Consider the following 15,110-nt stretch of genomic DNA (forward strand, 5'->3'; position numbering starts at 1 on the left):
ACTGGATGAAATAATGCGATGTGCATAGTCTGCTCCAATCATAAACTCCATGCGACAATTATCTTGCGGATTTGCCATTTTGGTTGGTGCCGTTGGGGTTTCTTGGAGATTCTAGGCCAATATCTCAGGAAGTATGGTCTTGTGCAAGAAGAAAATTGTACCGTCGCAAAGGGAGCCGCAAGGACAACCTACTGAACAAAATGCAAAACGATCCGAGAGGATCTCGTAAACTCCACTTTATCCGAATTTTGTGTGGGAGGTACCCGAAGGAGTGGACCGATATAGCCCGATCTATATCTGGAAGGAATAATACGATGTGCAAAGTTTAGACCAAATCGATTGCTCCCTTCAAGAGTTAGAGGCCAAATTTTGATCCGTCCGAGAGTTATCATGCGTTCCAGCTAGTACCAATTGCGTCGTAGGGTTTTTATAGCTTTCGGGCCATTTTCTCACGAAGAATAGACCTGCCCCAGAAAAAACCTGTACGGTCGAATACAAGTTTTTGCAAAAAAACCAAAACAATTTTGAAACACTGTTTTTACTGAAGCCGTTTGCGGTGTTCACTTTAGCTCAAAAATGAATTAACTTATCAGCCTATTTTTTGTGGGATCATTAAGAACCTCACAATCTTGTGCTTAAGCGAAACGGAAAAAATCGTTCTTAACGGGAAATGAATAGTTATTCGCTATAAATCCGCTATATAAATTCTCAAAAATACACATTTTCACTAAGTTTTGTAGGATTCGTTTTTAGCCAAAACAATGAACTGTGAAAAATTTTCACATATAAGGTTTTCGGATCAAATGGAATAAATTTAGGGGCCAGGCCTTTAATTTTTTTTTTGTACACATCATTCAAATATATAACTGTAATATGATATTTTGGATCCTGAATGGGTATAAAACATTGATGTTTCGTTGGTATTAAGCCTTGTTCAGTTAGCGTGTCGGAAGAGCTTAGTACTTTCCTTTCTTACTTGTTTTGGAGTCTAATTGTGTCCTAATTTCCAGATCCAGTAACATTTTCGTCGTCTTTAATAGAAAGGAAGAAAGACTATATGGTCTACAGTCTTTGGATGTAGTGCTTTGGGGATGTAGTTCACCATTACCTCTTTATATAGGCCCGGTAAGTATGTGCGAGAATTGCAGACAGGCCTTAAAGATCTTCACTATGATTGTAAGCACCGACTCCGCTGCATTGTAAAGCATAGCTGAGGAATAGTTTGTGATACTAATGATTTTACCAAATAGCGAAGAAACACGACATGACATAACACTCAATGGACATAAGGCCAAAAATTAAATTCGGGCTTTCATTCCTGTCATAACGGGCGTTGTGCGCTATTTTATTCGGGCTTTGACACCATTGTAAGAGGGAAAGTAATAATTTCCGCTACTTACCATTTAAATGTTTTTTGAGTTAAGAAATTCATTGAAAAAATAACATAATTTTTCTCTAAAATACATATACTCCATTTGCTCCAACAGCTAAAAACTGAATTTTCCAACGTTTGGTTTATTAGTGTCCTTCTTTCTAATTCTCTTGTTTCGTTTTCATAATACCCTTTTTATCCGTGCCTATATTGGACATTTAACAATTTTCTCTTCTTAAGTTTAAAATCCAAACTTTGTAACAAATAATATGTATCTGCATCCGGACAAGTTTGAAACTATGAATATGTTGGTGCGTTACATGTATAAGTTAGATTACAAACATAATCTTAATTCAACGCATTTATGCAGATTAGCGTGTCGATGTAAAAACATAAATGTGTGTCAACGATAATGTTATAGTTTTATTATTCACTAAAGCTATTTGCATAAGATATAATCTATTATATAGCATATTCCACTCAACTAGCCCAATTGCTTAACGCGAGCACTCCTTGTCCCGATAACATAACAACACAATGGCAACATATTGCCCACTCCATGCAAACAGCCGCAAAATCCATACTTGGATTCCAGAGACCTCCACAAAGGAATTTATGGTATGACCAGGAGTGTCGTGCTGCTACCGAAGAGAAAAATGCGGCATATAGAGCTACTTTACAATCAGTAGCAACGCGTAGCGCGCGAGAGAGATATCGGGAGAAAAGGAGAGAAGAGAAACGGCTTTTCCGCAAGAAAAAGAGAGAAATGGAAAAGCGGGAGTGTGAAAAAATCGAGATGTACAGGAGACAGAATGAAGTCCGAAAATTCTACCAAAGAGTGAAACATCAAACAGATGGCTTTGGTACAGGCACATCCTCCTGTAGAGACCAGCAAGGTAATCTGGTAACAGATACAGATAGCGTGCTCAGGATATGGAAGGAACATTTCTCCAATCTGCTGGTATCCAATAGTAGCGAAGACGATGACACCACAGATCCAATCCCAGAAGATGGTATAGAATGTATACCGCCCGGCCAAGATGAGGTAAAAACAGCAATCAACCGGCTGAAGAATAATAAAGCAGCAGGAGCCGATGGCTTACCAGCCGAGCTGTTTAAAACCGGAGGCGACGCGCTGATAAGGTGTATGCATCAGCTAGTTAGCACCATCTGGCAGGAAGAACACGTACCCGACGATTGGAACCTGAGCATCCTATGTCCCGTCCACAAGAAAGGAGATAAGACTGTATGCTCAAACTATAGGGGCATAAGTATTCTCCCTATTGCCTATAAGATAGTGTCAGGGATATTGTGCGAACGACTAAAGCCAATGGTCAACGAAATAATTGGACCATACCAATGTGGCTTTAGACCTGGCAAGTCCACCATTGACCAGATATTTACCCTGCGGCAAATCCTAGAGAAGACCCAAGAGATGCAGATCGACATATTTCACCTTTTTGTCGATTATAAAGCAGCATTCGACAGTCCCCTCCGATCAAAGGTATTCCACGCAATGTCTGAATTTGGTATCCCCGCAAAGCTCATCCGGCTTTGTAAGATGACTTTAACTGATACTAGGTCCTCAGTTAAAATTGGAAAGAACCTCTCCGAAGAATTTTGTACCAAAAGAGGTTTCAGACAAGGAGACAGCCTTTCGTGTGACCTATTCAACATTTTGCTGGAAAAGGTAATACGAGATGCAAATGTCAAAAGAAATGGCACAATTTACACCAATAGCCACATGCTACTTGCCTATGCTGATGACATAGACATCATGGGACGATCAGTAAAGGAAGTAACTGATACCTTTAGGAAGGTCGAAGCAGAATCTGCGAAAGTGGGTCTGGCGGTAAACGGCGAAAAGACCAAATTGATGGTGTCGACGCGCAAAGCGTCCATAGAGCTCGGACCAACTGTAGAAGTTGGTACCTACCATTTTGAGGTAGTTAAAGACTTCGTCTACCTCGGCACTGCCATAAACACAACAAACAACATCAGTTGTGAAATAAGAAGAAGAATTGTATTGGCCAACAGATGCTACTATGGTCTAAGTAAGCAATTTAAAAACAAAGCCACATCTCGTCAAACAAAAATAACACTATACAAAACGCTGATACTACCCGTGCTAATGTATGGCTTCGAAGCATGGGTACTTGCGCAAGCAGATAAGGCAGTGCTTGGTGTGCGGGCCGATTTGCGTTGACGGTGAATATCGACGTCGTATGAACCACGAGCTATATAAGCTATACAAAGACATGAATATAGTTAAACGTATCGAGATGCAACGATTGCGTTGGCTAGGCCATATCATGAGAATGAGCGATGATGAACCCGCTAAAAAGGCGTATGAATACATGCCACATGGCGGTGCACGCAGAATCGGCAGGCCTAAGCTTCGATGGAGCAAACAAGTGGATGAAGAAATGGAAAGGCGCGGTATTCCAAAAAGTCAAGCGAAAAACAGAGAGGAATGGAGATCTTTTCTTAGTTCGGTCTATGGAACAAATGTTCTGTAATGGGCCAACTAAGTAAGTAAGTAATAATCTATTATTTAGATTCAAAAATTTTATTCAGATGTAGATGCTATTCGCTCACTGATCTAAAATACATTTTTGTTCCATAGCAACTTTATTTCCATACAATTACAGATGCCAAAGTGTCAACTTGTAGCAAAATCGGTTGCAAAGAAAATAACTAAAATACGATTGTATCAGAAAATAATACTAAATTGAAGTCGCTCACTTTAAAAATTATTCAAATTGTTACACTAGATCAATGATTTTTATACCCTACACCACTATGTGGGGAGGGTATTATAAGTTGGTTTTGGCCAAAAAGTTTGTAACGCATCGAAATAATGGTCGTAGACCCATACTTATATATACCAAAATGAATGTCTCGACGAGCTGAGTCGATCTGGCTATGTGTGTCCGTCCGTCAGTCCGTCCGTCCGTCCGTCTGTCCGTCTGTCCGTCTGTCCATCTAAACCTTGTAATCACGCTACAGGTCGCAATTTTGATCGGATCGTCACGAAATTTTGCATGTTGATGGGGGTCCCGGAGGGGAAGAAGCCTATTGATTTTGGTGATGGTCGGATAATATTTAGGGGTCGGAAAGGGAAAAAAACTTAGGTGAATGAAAAGACAACGTTTTTTTCCAAAGCGAATATCTCAGCTTCTATATGGGGTATACCAAAAGCAAAACCTGACAATTAAAGTAGAAAATATCACCTTTCTAATGATGTAAAGTAGGTGCTCGTAGGTGATCAAACAGCGAAGATATCACAATAGTAACAAATAAAACCCCAATTTTCATTTTTGCGATTTTAATTATATTGACGAATATCACAGCTTTAGTTGTAAAATCTCCAAAAGCAAAGCCTGACTATGAAAGTAGAAGATCCCGCCTTTACAAAGATGCAAACTGGGTCGGCGTAGGTAACCAAATGACGGAGATATCGCAATAGTCGGTAATACATCCCATTTTTCTATTTTTTTGGAAATCACGCTACAGGTCGCAATTTTGATCGGATCGTCACGAAAATTTGAGGGTTAATGGGGGTCTCACAGATGAAGAAGCCTATTGATTTTGGTGATGGTCGGATAATATTTAGGGGTCGGAATGGGCAAACACTTATTTGGAGAAACGTCAACATATTATTTCAAAGCCAATATCTCTGTTTCTTTAAGAGATATATCAAAAGCAAAACTAGGCAAGGAAACTACAAAATATCACCTTTACAACGATGTAAAGTAGGTTGTCGTAGGTGGTCAAATAGCAGAGATATGGCAATAGTCGATAATGCATCCCATTTTCCGATTTTTTTGTAATCACGCTACTGGTCGCAATTTTGATCGGATCGTCACGAAATTTTGGGGGTTAATGGGGGTCCCAAAGAGAAAGAAGTCTATTGATTTTGATGATGGTCGGATAATATTCAGCGGTCGGAATGGGCAAAACACTTATTTGGAGAGAGGTCAACGTTTTATTTCAAAGCCAATATCTCTGTTTCTTTTAGAGGTATATCTAAAGCAAAACCTAGCAAGGAAAGTAGAAAATATCACCTTTACAACGATATAAAGTAGGTTGTCGTAGGTGGTCAAATAGCAGAGATATCGCAATAGTCGGTAATGCATCCCATTTTCTGATTTGCTTGTAGTCACGCTACAGTTCGCAATTTTGATCGGATCGTCACGATTTTTGGGAGTGGATGCGGGTCCCACAGAGGAAGAAGCCTATTTAGTTTGGTGATGGTCGGATAATATTCAGGAGTCGGAATAAGCGAAAAGCTTATGTGGAGGAAAGTCAACGTTTTTATACCCTACACCACTATGTGGGGAGGGTATTATAAGTTGGTTTTGGCCAAAAAGTTTTTAACGCATCGAAATAATGGTCGTAGACCCATACTTATATATACCAAAATGAATGTCTCGACGAGCTGAGTCGATCTGGCTATGTGTGTCCGTCCGTCAGTCCGTCCGTCCGTCTGTCCGTCTGTCCATCTAAACCTTGTAATCACGCTACAGGTCGCAATTTTGATCGGATCGTCACGAAATTTCGGATGTTGATGGGGGTCCCGGAGGGGAAGAAGCCTATTGATTTTGGTGATGGTCGGAAAAAATTTGGGGTCGGAATGGGCAAAAAACGTATGTGGATAAAATGACAACGTTTTCTTCCAAAGCGAATATCTCAGCTTCTGTATAAGGTATACCAAAAGTACAACATGGCAATGAAAGTAGAAAATATCACCTTTCTAATGATGTAAAGTAGATTCTCGTAGGTGATCAAACAACGAAAATATGACAATAGTCGCAAATAAAACCCAAATTTTCAGTTTTGCGATTTTAATTATAATGACGAATATCACAGCTTTGGTTGGGGACTTTCCAAAAGCAAAGCCTGCCCATGAAAGTAGAAGATTCCATCTTTACAATGATGCAAACTAGGTCGGCGTAGGTGACCAAATAACGGAGATATCGCAATAGTCGGTAATACATCCCATTTTTCAAATTTTTTGGAAATCACGCTACAGGTCGCAATTTTGATCGGATCGTCACGAAATTTTGAGGGTTAATGGGGGTCTCACAGATGAAAAAGCATATTGATTTTGGTGATGGTCGCATAATATTTAGGGTCGTAATGGGCAAAAAACTTATTTGGATAAAAAGACAACGTTTTTTTTAAAGCGAATATCTCAGCTTCTATATGGAGTATTCCAAAAGCAAAACCTGACAATGAAAGTAGAAAATATCACCTTTCTAATGACGTAAAGCAGGTTCCCGTAGGTTATCAAACAAACAAGATATCACAATAGTCGCAAGTAAAACCCAACTTTTAATTTTTGCGATTTTAATAATAATGACGGATATCACACCTTTGGTTGGGGACCATCTAAAAGCAAAGCCTGACTGAGAAAGTAGAAAATCCCATCTTTAAAATTATGCAAAGTAGGTTGGCGTAGGTGGTAAAATAATAGAGATATCGCAATAGTCGGTAATACATCCCTTTTTTCCACTTTTTGTGCAATCACATTACAGGTCGGAATTTTGATCGGATCATCACGAAATTTTCTCACAGAGATGGAAGCATATTTATGTTGGTGATGTCTATAGTAGTCAAATATAAAATTAAATATTAATTATTTTGGTTCAGTTCGCCTTATGTCATTTGGTATAAAAGCCAGATAGGTGAAAACTTTCGTATCTCCCTAAAATAAATGTTTTCGAGTGAAAAGATAATGCACAAAGGTAGTGGTGTAGGGTATCACATAGTCGGCCCCGTACCGACTATAGCCTTTTCTCACTTGTTTTGTTCTACTTAACAAATTTTGTTAATATAATAATAAAGGTATTTTTAAGACCGGAGCTTAAAATTGTAGATAGAAATAGAGGATTATATGAAGATGTAATTTTCATAACTAAGAAATATTTGTGTTTTATTTTTACCTTCACCCGAGTAGATAATGACAGAGTAATTTACTCGACTTTTCTGGTGATTTTGTGATAAACTACTTGTTTTACATTGTAGTTATTTAATTAGTGTACACCAAGGCTGGGCTCCTTTTGTTTATCCTTGGTTTAGATACAAATTACGTAAATTCCTTACCATTTTAAAAAACATACTAATTTTCTTTTTTTTTTTTTTGTTTTATTTTCCTACAGATTGCAAAATAACATGGGCTGTTCGTTTGAAACAGCCATACAGACTAGTGGGATAAATGAAACATTTGATAAAGCATGCTATGCAACAACGATAGTCGAGCCAGCACATAGAACACGAAACTTTTACGCAAAAGAATCAACAAAAACTCTTGTTCCGGGCAATAATAATTGTATTACAAACAACAATAGCATTAATAATACTACAACAAATACAACAAACAATAGCATTTGCAACCACAACAACCCAACAAAACAGGATAAAACTAACGACGACTGCCAACAGCAACAAAAACCAGCTAAAGCCAAAAATACTACCACCACCAATATCACACCAACAACAACAACACCTAACGTTAACGAAAGTGGCAACAACGACGGCATCATTCGAGACGATTCAGTAGTCAGGGCAAACTTTTACAATTTAGAAGTCAAGGAAAACATAAATAAGAATTCAAGAAGCCGCACACAACACTTGCTTGTGGAGCAAGAAACGGAAACTCTTCAAGAATCTTGCCCAAACTGTTATCCACTAACCTGCCAACATAGAATTTGCTGTCGACAACAAAACTTGTTTGTGTCCGAAATTGCAACGCAAACGCGATTTTGCTTGGACTACAGTGACTATTTCAGCACCAATTGTTGCAACAACAGCATCAACAATTGCAACAGCAATAGTTCTTGCTCTAGTCTGGTGTCGTCCTACGTCTGCCAGAAACACAAAAACACGTTTCGCCATGAATGTCATGACGGAAAACATGCATACCGGGATAGAACCTCCGATGCAGTATGTAAAAGACCAGATTCATTTAGCACCAACTGTTCGACGGGTAGGAAATGTTTACAAAACACTCTGTCGCAGGCGAGTGTGGCCCTAACATCGAATGCACTCGATTTAAAGAACTCCTTAGCTGAGGTAATTGGCAATTGTGCAACTATGGTGGAAACATTGTTGCGCTCTGATGCCGAACAATGTACAAAGCATTGCAAGGCCCACAGTAGCTCCAATAGCAGTAACTACGTAAACAACAACAACAATAATAAGTCTGAGCCATATAGGGGCTACTGTCAGCGCAAACAAGGATCAAAGCCCGAACACATCCCTTACACTTCAACGAATTCCTCCCGCTCTCTTCACGATAACATAAGCTCAAAATATCATCACCAACATTATCAATGTAGTCAACAGCAATGTAGCAACAAAGTTAGCATTACAAGTAACTGCAACAACAACAATTCAACAACCAACAGCCGTAGCAGTTGTAGCAACTGTCATGCCGCCTCAAGAGCGTCGTCAACTCAAACCGCAGCCTTCAATTATATTGGCCACAATTACTACCACTTTTTGCGCAATTCAATTAATTTCTATACCGCCTACACGGCCAGCATCATATTGGTGTTGTGCTACCTGACGACCACCACATCCGCTGCCACACCCAAGTCGGACGCCACATCCTTAGACAAGCATCCCATGTAAGTTGTTTCCGTTTTAACACTTCATAAGCATAGCATTGCATTGCCCAATCAAAATAAATGGAACATTAGGTTGTATTGGAAAAAATGTATGCAAAGTATTGCTGTGACTAAAATGTAACCACTTGATACGTAATTATAACTAAATTTCTGTTCACAGCTAGTTCAAGTGGTGATTTTTAAAAATAAATTCCTTTAAACATCACACAAACACAGAAGTAATACACATACAGTATGCAAAGTTCATATTCGTACACCCCTCAAACGTGAATAAAATCGGTATTAACTCCATATTTTTTATGCAAATGGGAATTGGCAAAGTTCGTATTCGAACACCTAGAAGCGCCACATATTTGGGGTATTTAAAGTTTTTTTAAGCAAAATACCCCTAATTTTTTATCTTTTCGTCTTTTTCAGTAAAAATTTAAAAATAACAATATTTGTACTATAAAACTATTAACTATGGCAACTTATTCCCGAATTTTGGACGAAAATAGATAACAGCAGTCCTTCTGCACCAATATTCGTGGTCTCATATGAAAATAAATGTTGCCAGCATTTGGAATTGCAGCGAAGCGTAAATCGAGCTAAGGTTTTGTACGGAATAAATGACGAAATAACTTCAAAATGTGTTTCGATATTTGTTATTCTTTCTTCGTTATAGCAAATTATATCGTTATAAAAAATATCGATTTTAATAACTATTATATTCATTTTTGAAGGGTGTACGAATATGAACTTTGCATACTGTATTTTCTTACACTAATTTATTATAAGCCGTATTCATTTTTTAATGTCCCAAATATAAAATAATAAATAACGGTAAATTTGGTGACCAGTGAATTCCATATCATATTGCTATAATATATTTATTTACATCAATTATTTTCAGTACAACCTAATGTGAAGTAACAATTATGTCCAGCCTTTTATAATCAAGATTAATGGCAAATTTAAAATATATTTCCCCCCGAAAAAGTCCCTTCGTGTATCTGTTGCCATCTCCCCAGTCAACTCGAGGAACATGCAACACAATACGTGCAATCACTGAACAATATCAATATAATAATTTAATTTAAACATTTCATTTTATACATAAAAAATATACATTGTTTTTTTTCTAATTTTAATCTAAGTTTTTACACACACACTTCTATAAATTATACATTTTTTATAATTTATTTTCTTTGCGTTATAATTTCAGTAAAGGCATCGATTGGTCGAAGTAAGTGCACTTCACAGGTTCCAGAAAATTATTTTAGTTTTATTTCCCTTTTGAACATTTCCTAATTTTGTAATTGGCTGTAAAAAACGCATGTAACTCGCTAATAAAACATTTTTTTTCGTTATAAATAGACAGTGGATTATATAATGCATATAGGTTTATTACCATTGTAACAATACTTTTATTCGTTATTGTATAATCTACTGTCAAAAATGTGTTTTGTTTTATTTTCTTTTTAACAAATAACAGTTGCTTCTACATTACACCTACACTCATTATCACGGCACAATAACAAATTGCTATACCAAGTTACTCAAAATTAGACCAAAGGTCAAAATTTGTTTCCCTTTCTGTTAAAATTTGTTTACATTTTGTCCTATGATTTACATCACAATAATGTATTTTGACAACTAGTCTGATTACACCGTCCGACAATTATCAAAATATTTCATTACACATGGACCGGACTATACGTATATGTACGTCTGAAACTATAGGCAAAATAGAGTAAAATGTCATTTAAGATTTTTCGTTTTCTCATCCTGTTGACCTTTTGATTTGATTGACATTCGAATTTCAAAGGACAACATTTCTCAAAAAAATAAAAAAAATATAGATACTTGTACTCTCATGAAGATAAGTTTTGGTGGATTTTATGTGTCCAGAATTTAAGGAATGTTGATCATGGTGATTTAAGAGACGTTTATCAGATCGTCGCCCGATTTTCGGTATTTTGAAAGTTTTAATAACGAAGATTATTAGGTACACAATAAGCCCACAAAAATATGAGATGATCTGTACAATAGATTTCGAGCTTCAGCGCTTTTAAAAAAATGTGTAACCGTTTAATGAAGTGTTTACTAAAAAGCTGAAAATTTGTTCGTTAAAGAGTTTGCTTTTCCCAACATAAACAAAAACAAGTAAAAACGGTGTTAAGTTCGGCCGGGCCGAACTTGGTATACCCTCCACCACAAGTTGTATTGAAGTAAAATGGAATAATTAGTTTCCTTACGTGTATGAAGAAGACTTAATACTAAATTTCAGCAATTTCGGTAAAACAATGTGAGGCACCATTCTATATGGGCTATTTCAAAACGTCGATCTATACCGACAAATTTCTGACGGAAAGTTTTTAGGCTCAAAGAAGACTTAATACCAAATTTCCTATATTTCGGTAAGAGAATGTGACTAAAACTTAAAAAATACCGAAAATCAAGAAGTACGCTTTTAATACTCTTCTGGAATATTTTATAACTCTTGGAAGACGAAATAACGAATTTCAGCCATTTCGGTTGGATATTGACGTCACAATCTTCAGTGGGGGCTATATCGAAACGTGGACCTATACCGATGAATGTTAGTCAGAAATGGGGCAATATGAATGCGTGGACCTGTACAGACATATTTCTGACGAACAGCCATTTTGGTGGAATATTGAAGACACAACCTTCAAAATATGAAAAATCGGGAGGTACCTTTCCATGGGGGCTATATAAAGGTGTGGACCTATACCGACAAATTTAAAGGGGAAGCTTGAGTACCCCCAACGAAGTCTAAATACCAAATTTCAGCCATTTCGGTGGAATAATGAAGCTAAAACCTTCAAAATACCGAAACTCGGGAGGTACCGTTCTATGGGGACTATATGAAGGTGTAGACCGATACCGACAAAATTCTGGGGGAAAGTTTTATACCCCTAAAGAAGACTACTTACCAAATTTCAGCCATTTTTAGGAAAGCTAAGGGAAAGTTTTATACCCCTAAAGAAGACTACGTACCAAATTTCAGCCATTTTGGTAGGATAATGAAGCTAAAACCTTCAAAATACCGAAAATCGGGAGGTACCGTTATATGGGGGCTATATGAAGGTGTGGACCTATACCGACAAAATTCTGGGGAAAGTTGTATACCCTTAAAGAAGACTACGTACCAAATTTCAGCCATTTTGGTAGGATAATGAAGCTAAAACCTTAAAAATACCGAAAATCGGGAGGTACCGTTCTATGGGGGCTATATGAAGGTGTGGACCGATACCAACAAAATTCTGGGGGAAAGTTGTATACCCCTAAAGAAGACTACGTACCAAATTTCAGCCATTTTGGTAGGATAATAACGCTAAAACCTTAAAAATACTGAAAATCGGGAGGTACCGTTCTATGGGGGCTATATGAAGGTGTGGACCGATACCAACAAAATTCTAAGCGAAAGTTTTATACCCCTAAAGAAGACTACGTACCAAATTTCAGCCATTTTGGTAGGATAATGAAGCTAAAACCTTCAAAATACCGAAAATCGGGAGGTACCGTTCTATGGGGGCAATTTTTATACCCCTAAAGAAGACTACGTACCAAATTTCAGCCATTTTGGTAGGATAATGAAGCTAAAACCTTAAAAATACCGAAAATCGGGAGGTACCGTTCTATGGGGGCTATATCAAAACGTGGACCGATATATCCCATTTTCAATACCAACCATCCTGCAAGTAATAAAAACTTGTGTACCAAATTTTGACTCTCTATCTTTAAAATTGCGAGCTGTATCTTGATTTCAACAGACAGACGGACGGACTGACGGACGGACGGACAGACGGACATGGTCAAATCGACATAGTATTTTATGCTGATCAATAATATATATACTTTATAGGGTCTCCGACGAATATTTCGATGTGTTACAAACGGAATGACAAATTTAATTATACCCTCCATATGGTGGAGGGTATAAAGAACTAGAGCGCAACGTTTTGAATCTATTTCTACCTACTCCATAAATTTTAAAATTTGCCTCACAAAACCGATAAGCTAAACCTTCTGATCACTATTTACTTCCAAATCAAAGTAACCAACCTAAGCAATAACTTTTTGAACGACCATTACCATAGACAAATAAAGATATAGATATACACGGTGCTCTTGAAACAATTTTAAATGGAATGTGCTTACACCTCGGAAGTTTTTGCGGATTCTGAAACTACAATGTTTATAGATGAGAAAAATCCAAAAACAAAAAAAATCGCCGGAGCGCTTTTTAAATAAATCGCGATTTAAGTTGACATTTTTAAGGGTTGTTTAGGTTTTCACGATTTTGCTTAGAAACCGCAAGTCCTATCAAAATGGGACTTAAAAAAATATTGTAGCTATGAAAATTCTCTACAAGTTTGACCTCTAAGGTATTCTCGCCGGTTTTACCGTTTTTGAGATATAGAAGTTCAAATTGGGACAATTCAAATTCAATTCAATTCTGTATCGCCCCCTTATAAAACAATGTCATGACTGCAAATTCCCAACTTAAACTTATATATCTAAAAAAATGGTACAACATAGGATAAGTTACTTAAGCCAGTCTTGTAGAGAATTTTCACAGCTTTAAGATTTTCTCAGGTCCCATATCAATAAAACTTACCGTATTCAAGCAAAATCGCGAAACCCTAACAGAAAAACCTAAAAATGTAAACTGAGCTTCTTTATCTCAAAAATGGTACAGGCTGGGAACAAATGATAAACGTCAATCCCGTAGAAAATTTTCACAGCTACAACATTTTCTTTAGCTCCATTTCGATTGGACTTGCGGTTTCCAAGCAAAATCGTGAAAACCTAAAATACACCTAAAAATGTGAATTTTGACCGCGATTTATTTAAAAATCCCTACAGCGATTTTTTCTTGTTTTTGGATTTTTCTCATCTGTGAACATTGCTGTTTCAGAATTCACAAAAACTTCCCCTGTGTAAGCGGTTTTCATCAAAAGTTAGTTAAGGCGCACCCTTCATGACATTGTTTTATAAGGGGGCGATACAGAATTGAATTGAATTTGAATTGTCCCAATTTGAACTTCTATATCTCAAAAACGGTAAAACCGACGAGAATACCATAGAGGTCAATCTTTTAGAGAATTTTCATAGCTACAATATTTTCTTAAGTCCCATTTTGATAGGACTTGCGGTTTCTAAGCAAAATTGTGAAAACCTAAACAACACCTAAAAATGTCAACTTAAATCGCGATTTATTTAAAAAGCGCTCCGGCGATTTTTTTTTGTTTTTAGATTTTTCTCATCTATGAACATTGTAGTTTCAGAATTCGCAAAAACTTCCAAGGTGTAAGCACCTTCCATTTAAAATTGTTTCAAGAGCACCGTGTATAGGCTTTTGGTCTATACCGAATAATTGACATATACCAAACATTTTTAGTAAACAAACTTCTTCATAAAGGACTCGAAATATTAAATGACATTAAACTAAGTTTGGAAGAAATTTTATATGAGTATCTACCAGTGGTAAATAAATGGCTAAGTTATAGTGTTTGATTCATACCAATACAATTACTTTGTACTTAAACTGAATTTCTCATAATTTTCAAAATTAATATTGAACAAAACAAAAAACAGTTAAAGTACAATGTAATTGTATTGGTATGAATCAACCACTATAAGTTAGCCATTTATTAACCGATTTGAATAAATAATAGCTTATTCGAAAGATATTATTCACCCCTTTAAAAGGAAAGGATCAATAGAAATCCGTTGTGAAAAAAGAAGATAAGTCCGTTTAAATTTGAAAATGTAAGAAACCCAGATTTTCACTACTTTTACCGTTATAAAATAATAAAGCGAAGTGACGCAAACGCACCAAAGGTATTTTCGTTGTCCATCGATCCTAACACGATAGAACGCTTGAATATTTTTCTGGTCAACTTTTGTCGTCTAAAACTAAATTTCATGTTACTTTCATGCATCAACTCGAAAAAAGGAACAAAACAAATTTATTAAAAAACAAGTAAAAAAGCGTTAAGTTCGTCCGGGCCGAACTTCTCATACCCTCCACCATAAAATATTCTGAACTAAAATGGAATAACTTAAAATGTCAGATAATGTACATTAAATGC

At 36.7% G+C, this 15,110-nt stretch overlaps 1 protein-coding gene across 30 annotated transcripts in view; it reads left to right on the forward strand.

The window, feature by feature from the left end:
• The window catches only part of pHCl-1 (pH-sensitive chloride channel 1), a 358,921-nt gene that overhangs the window by 217,630 nt on the left and 126,181 nt on the right, over positions 1-15,110 (forward strand). For 22 of the 30 annotated variants that reach the window (XM_073983457.1, XM_073983467.1, XM_073983456.1 and 19 more), the window contains 2 exons: positions 7,537-9,006; positions 10,211-10,231. In XM_073983457.1, the coding sequence (XP_073839558.1) occupies positions 7,550-9,006; positions 10,211-10,231 (1,478 nt within the window). In that variant the 5' untranslated portion in view covers positions 7,537-7,549. The remainder of the gene's footprint in view (positions 1-7,536; positions 9,007-10,210; positions 10,232-15,110) is intronic. The other 8 variants (XM_073983462.1, XM_073983477.1, XM_073983463.1 and 5 more) reach the window with 1 other exon arrangement.

This window comes from Musca autumnalis, unplaced genomic scaffold (assembly GCF_047663935.1).
Source record: "Musca autumnalis isolate F117 unplaced genomic scaffold, ASM4766393v1 scaffold_4, whole genome shotgun sequence".
Lineage (NCBI taxonomy): Eukaryota > Metazoa > Arthropoda > Insecta > Diptera > Muscidae > Musca > Musca autumnalis.